General features: G+C 38.6%; 1 protein-coding gene across 1 annotated transcript; it reads left to right on the forward strand.

The window, feature by feature from the left end:
* The first annotated feature begins 451 nt into the window (after nt 1-451).
* nipal3 (NIPA like domain containing 3) lies at nt 452-5,641 on the forward strand. The gene is made up of 11 exons (XM_006798509.2): nt 452-675; nt 1,241-1,309; nt 1,609-1,780; nt 1,931-1,990; nt 2,150-2,295; nt 2,844-2,940; nt 3,096-3,231; nt 3,363-3,451; nt 3,633-3,696; nt 4,009-4,103; nt 4,234-5,641. Exons 1-11 carry the CDS (start codon nt 640-642, stop codon nt 4,419-4,421), a joined length of 1,152 nt encoding a protein of 383 aa, XP_006798572.1. The 5' UTR covers nt 452-639; the 3' UTR covers nt 4,422-5,641.
* The last annotated feature ends 980 nt before the right edge of the window (nt 5,642-6,621 follow it).

Here is a 6,621-nt window from a genome sequence, read left to right on the forward strand (position 1 = left end):
ATGCCACTGACGTTAGTCATGATTGTAATAATGATGGCTTTTTTGCCAGGTTGTTTTTCATTAAAAAATTATTGCAAAGATGAACGTGTTCGTGATCTCACTGTAATTAATATATACAATTGATAATAGATGTGTGACATTGCTCTAAGTAAAACAATTTAAGAATTGGTATTTGAGCCTCGTTTCTCTGCTGTAAAAGTTGTTGGCTAAATCTCAAGTCAATAGCACACCCTAGTGTTCGCATTCGGTACTGCTAACTAAGTGCTGAACTACAGTAAATAATAAGAGAAGCCAAAAAAGGCAGTAAGAATAACAAAAAAAAAGTTAGAAGTCACTGCGTACAATAAGAATCAGACACGCCTTAAACCGGCTACACCATCCGCTAGTTTGTTAATAAAAGCTGCGAGCGTGCGCGGTCACGTGGTTTAAACCTACTGGCTTCCGTCACTAAACAGGTGAATTCAATCCGGAAGTGAGATGCTCCTCGTCTCAAAGATGGTGTCTTTCTGAGTGTAGAGCTAAAAAAGAAAAATGGACACGCACAAAAATGAGCGATAGATACTTTACGTCAAATCAGAAGCAACCGGACAAGGTGAAATATCCGGTACTTTTCCGAGGACGCGTGTGTATGTAACAGAAATGGACTACAACGGAGCCGAAATAGGGTCCTACACGGTGAGACGCTTAGTTTAAAAACAGTACTTTAATGTATAATCGACTATTAATACTGTTTGTTCACCTCTTTGCTCTAGTAGTGGGTGTCTAAACCCATACAAAAGCGCTGTTTTCAAGGTCTTAAAAATTACGGTTGTAACAAAAGTTGAGCTACAAAGTCTGTTTCCTGTTATTGTTTTGTAACAGTGGTGGCAGGGCGTAATCGGCATCCCCCTTATGGCCATCCCTGTTCGTCTTATTCCTTTGTTGTAGTGTTACGAGTGGCTTTTAGCACGAGTATTGTTCATCTGGTCTAGGTTAAAGTCCAACTTCTACGTCTTGGCCTTCTGCTTTGTATGTTTTATCTAGATTCATTCAAAGTCTCGTTTTATCTGACTAGACGGACACGTTGTGCATTTGTTGTAGACAAAACTGCCAACGCATCCGCTTTAATCACTCAGCGTTATATATTTGAATGTTCACAAAGAGTTTTGCCTTGTGGTTTAAAAAGATAGATTTAAACTGTGTTTATTTAACTTTGATCGAATATGTGAATTTTAATAAATGTCTTCCTCTTTCTTTTTAGGACAACCTCATCGGGACTTTACTTGCAATTTTTGGAAATGTGCTTGTCAGCATTTCTTTAACCATTCAGGTACATGGCTCCTTGAAAAAACGTTCACGTCTTTAAATTGATACACAATGTTATCAATGTTGTCTGTGTATGCCCTTCGTCAGTCATGTCCTCTAGCTCTAGGTCATTACAGGATTTAAAAATTATATGGAGTAAATGATATATGCTGTCATGACATCCTTTATTTAAATGTTCTCTTTTATAGTTTGATTTAGGTCTTGTTTATGTTTGCTTTGCACCGTGTACTGCTGTGTAAATTTTTTGCTTACGCTCTGTCACAGCTGTGTTTTACCTGCATGTTGTTGTTTTTTTGTTTGCAGAAATACAGCCATGTGAAGTTAGCAGGAACAAAGGAGCATCGTGCCTTCTATCGCACTAAAACCTGGTGGTCGGGTTTTGTATTCACCTGTCTCGGGGAGCTAGCAAACTTTGTCTCTTATGCGTTTGCCCCTCTTGCTATTGTAGCCCCTCTCAATGCCGTGTCAGTCCTGAGTAAGTATTTACTCCACTTTCAGATATATGTATTGTATTTTACAGATACATATTCCAACCTTAATCAATATGTTGTTTAAAAAATACAACAAATTAAAAAGAGAGCTTGAATTAAAAGCTCAGATTGTTCCCTTTGAAATTGCTTTCCAGCTAGCTCAATTTTGGGCTTCATTTTCCTGCGTGAGAGACTGAAACCAAAGGACTTTGCAAGTAAGTTCAGAATATCCATGTGAACTGAAATTCTGACATTGTATGCTAATTTCTTACTGCTCTACTGACTGAAATTATACATCCAAAGAGTTTGTCCAGTACAGAGTAAATAAGATCTTTAATTCTGAGTTTGCCGGTTTTCACTTGGTAATATTTCAGAGCAGTACGGCCTCGTCTTCCTGGGCTACATCCTTGTTATTGGAGGAGCATACCTCCTTGTATCATTTGGACCGAACTCTCATGAAAAACTTATAGCAACTAACATTGTGAAGCACCTTGTTGGATGGCCTGTTCTCCTGTATCTGGTAAGATATCTCTCATAGATAGACTGTTCTCAAATGGTTCCTGTCTGTAGATGTGGTGTTCTTAGTTTATCACTGAGTAAATAGATAAAAACTAATATAGAGCGTGACATATGAAGCAGTGTCACTTTTAAATAGCCTAGTATATGTCATGTCTGTTGTATGTTGTGCTAAAGCAGATCTCTTAAAGGGAGCTCAACCATACAGATGACCACAGTGTTGTGATTAATGTTGAGGCTGTAGTTTGGAAAACTGGTAAGAATAAATGAGCCAACAAGCTCCATCAAATTGGCACCTAATGCAAGGCTGTTTTACCTTCTGTTCCTTTTTAATTCGGTCATCCCTTTACACAATCATTATAATCCACAGCCTTGCACTAAATGCAGAAAAATGACCAGCTCTTTTTATCCTTGTTGGTATTTTGCATACACATTTGTCTCTGTCTGTAAGATTAATTGTCCTATTATTGGACCTTCCTGTGTTTCATATATTGTTTTTTCTCTATATGGCATTAATTTGGTGTTTATTCTTGTTTGTATCCTAACTGACAGCTCCTGGAGATTATCACATTCTGCCTGCTTTTATACTTCTACAAACGGCGCAAAGCTAACTACCTCGTTATTATTCTGCTACTGGTGGCACTGCTGGGTGAGTGTCCTGCATTGAAGCAATCAATTTCCGACCAAGCTGCTATCATGTTTGTTAGGATACATTGTCACATTTCAGATTTTTAAATGGAACCAAAGCTGTCGCTCCTTGTCGCCTTTATTTGCTTACCTACTTTGTGTACTTTTGGCACACAGGCTCAGTTACGGTCTTGACAGTGAAGGCTGTGTCAGGCATGTTGGTTCTCACCATCGAAGGCACCATGCAGCTTAACTACCCGATCTTCAGCGTCATGTTTGTGTGCATGGTGGCGTCAGCGATCTTCCAAGCAGGGTGAACTTGCATCACTTGATTGCTTTTTTATGTTTGTTCGTTTGTTTGTTTGTTTTAAATTGGTTTTAATTGGACCCAGTAGATAAGCATAATTAATACACCACTGTTTTTGTTTGTTACCGTCGTCCTAGATTTCTCTCCCAAGCTTGTAAGCTGCACGACTCCTCTCTCGTTGCGAGTGTCAACTACATCCTCTCCACTTTCTTTGCCGTGTTGGCTGGTGAGTCATGTCCTTCTTTGTTGCTGGTTTTTCCATTGTTTTCAATTAGATTAACTTGTGTGCGCAACTCTTTGCTTGTCTAATAGATCATCTGCAGCCCATACCTGCTTTATTTCTGCTACACGCCTTTTAGAGTAACAATGCCAAAGTCATTAAAGATTTGCTGTTTTCTGGTTTTCAGGAGCTGTGTTTTACTTAGAGTTTATCAACGAAGACATTCTTCACATCTGCATGTTTTTGTTGGGGTGAGTAATCATTCATCATAAGCAGATTTTTTTTTATTTTTTATTTTTAAATTAGACTTCTGACTGCTTTGGTTTCAGGCACTCACTGTTGTGCATGCTGTTAGGCCACCTGTCCTAATATCGCCAGTTTTTTTTTGTGTGTGTGTGTGTGTGTGTGGGTGTGTGTGTTTGTTTGTTTGTTTTTATACTAATAAACACAATAAAAACATGCTTGGCAGAAATGTGTTATACAGTATCTCTTTGAAATACCATGAAAAGCTTTGTATTTAAAAAAATTAATAAATGTAAATGCTTGTTTTGTGCTTTGTACAGATCTGCAGTTTGTTTCCTTGGAGTGTTCCTTATAACCAAAACCAAGAAAAAGGCAAGGATATTTGAGCCGTGCGTCACCTTGAATATGAGCAATGGTTTGTATACATTTTAACATAAACATCATAAATTGTGTCTTTTGAGATTTCAAGCTACGCAGGCTTGCATTGGCATTTTAGCTCTGCTGAAGTTGTGTTAAGAACCTTTGCCTGTCCGTTCCATTATCAGGTGTCCCGACGATCCACGACAAAGGCCCAGTCATTCAGCCAGACTACAGTGGTTCCTTCTCCTATGGGACTCTTGTCAACAACAATGGAGTGGCTCCTGCTCCTCTCCCAGTCCACCTGGAAACGCCACCGCTCGGACCTAGAACCAGTGATGCATCACAAGGCCATCCTGGCATAAAGAGAGATTAAACATGAGTGCATCTCCCTATTCCCAAGTCCTCCATTCAACAATTAATAACATTCAAGTAGCTACAAAAGGCCAGCTCTGGCCTGACACTCCTGTGCACATCCTTGGAAAGCTTTCATTTTTGAAAAGATGTCGGCTGTATTCATTACAGGAATGAACAGAAGAAACCCAAAGACTGTTTGATGGGTTTGCAAACTACACTTGAGAAACAGAGACAGTGTTGCGCCTTTAAGCTGCCTACCTTATACTTGATGTCATCTCGGATACCTCCAGTGAGCACTCCACAAATAGTTAGCAATTTTGTTCCCATTCACTTATCAATGGGGCCATACAATGATCTGTTCTTCCATGGAGGACTCAAACCATGGCTGTTTATAATATAGCTTCTCAGACTTGTCAAATTATATTTTGGCTTTAAATGTTTCCCTCCAACTGTCTTCCATGCACAGTTTTCTGCCTTCTCTTAATCCTGGGAGTGCACTGCACAGTTTCATTTCTTAATGTGACCAAACACTGGGTTGCAGTTGTCTTAATTTATTATGATGTATTTATTAATCTTATCTTAAAAGTTTTGAACGTGCCTTGAAATCTGGTTCTGAACTGGATCATTTATTGTATAGATAGTAGCTACAAATTCTGTAGAACATCTGTTGATAAAAGGTGAGGGGAGTCTGTCAGGGACTGTCTTAATCAGAAGTACAGTTGCAGTAATTTCATATTGGGGGATCTGAAAAATTTGCATCTTAAGATTAATAAGTAAAATGGGTGAAATAACAGAGTATATAAAAAATGAAGCTGTCCAGCTAAAACTGCACATTGTAAATTGAACTTGTAATTTTTGGTTGTCCCTTTTCAACACATAGTTTTTGAGAACACCCAAATCTAGAAATAAAAAATGTTGTTAGTGTTACTCTTTTCTGCAGTGTCTTTCAAATGTAATTTTATCATTAGATGAAGTGATTGTTGCCTAAGTGGCACTTTAAGACACTTGCCATCTGCACATAGGTCACTGCATCTCATCAGTGTTATTAGAACAGCTACCCGAGGGCTTGTTGCTTTAACGCTGTTCAGTATGTGGTTATTGTGATGATAATTAATGCTATCTTCTAATGAAACTGGGATACTGTTGAAAAACAGCACTGGTAATGTAAATGTCAGATTTTTGTCATTGTAAAGTATACAGTGGTGTGTAATCTTGTCTCATAAAGTTAACGTAATGCAGCTTTTGTTTGGGCAGAGTTGTGCTTTATGGGATTTCTGATACATTTTTAGCTCTTTGTTGGCTAAATTGCAACTCTTCACATTAGTGGTTTTAAAATGACATTGATGTAACTCTTCAACATTAGCACCCTACTGTAATAGCAGGCCCCTATTACAAGAAGTCAGATTGTGAAATTTCTTTCTTCCTAGACAACAACAACAACAATCAACTGTAAGTGGTATTAACACACTATGGAAGTGTTTAGGAATGACAGCACATAGTCACAGTGTCTAGAAGTTGCCAGCATTCAGTTGACTCATTAATGGAAGAGTTCCAAACGTCTTTTGGCATTAACATCAACACAAAAACCGTGCCAGGAGTTTCAGAGCATGAGTTTCTATAGAAGAGCAGTTGCAGGCAAACCTTACATCATCAAGTGTCATATTGAGTTGTGCGAAACATGCCACTACTGGACTCTGGAGCAGTAGAAACAAGGTCTATTGTTCTGTAGAGTCACAAATCATGCTTCTCCGTCTGGCAGTGTGATGGATGAGTTTGGGTTTGGAATGAGGATCTTACCTAACTGCCAGATGTAAAGTTTGGTGGAGGATCAATTGTACTACAGGGTTGTTTTTGTGGGGTTAGCTTGGTTCCAATATTTCAGCTTACCAAAACATTTTGGACAGTTATATTGTCCCAGCTTTGTCAAAAAAGTTTGGAGTTTGAGGCCGATTTCTGCTCCAGCATTTAAGTTTACTGCAGAGGAACTTGAGTGGTTCACATAAAGCCCTGGTCTAAACCCGATTGAAAATCTTAAACTAAAACAAAGATTATAAGCAAGGAACTCACATCCAACATCAGTTACTGACTTCACAAATGCTCTTCTGAATAAATGGGCAAAAAATCACACAGTCACCGATGCAGAACCTTCTGTAGCTGAAAAGGGGGGACCAACTCCATTTTAAAGCCGGTTTATATATAATGGGATGACTTTGTACATA

This window comes from Neolamprologus brichardi, chromosome 19, assembly GCF_056152115.1.
Source record: "Neolamprologus brichardi isolate AB-2024 chromosome 19, ASM5615211v1, whole genome shotgun sequence".
Classification (NCBI taxonomy): Eukaryota; Metazoa; Chordata; class Actinopteri; order Cichliformes; family Cichlidae; genus Neolamprologus; species Neolamprologus brichardi.

Coding starts and splice junctions, on each gene's coding strand:
- nipal3 (XM_006798509.2), top strand. CDS start 640: ATGGACTACAACGGAGCCGAAATAGGGTCCTACACG. Junction 2,296..2,843: donor GGCCTGTTCTCCTGTATCTG/GTAAGATATCTC, acceptor CCTAACTGACAG/CTCCTGGAGATTATCACATT. Junction 3,232..3,362: donor TCAGCGATCTTCCAAGCAGG/GTGAACTTGCAT, acceptor CCGTCGTCCTAG/ATTTCTCTCCCAAGCTTGTA.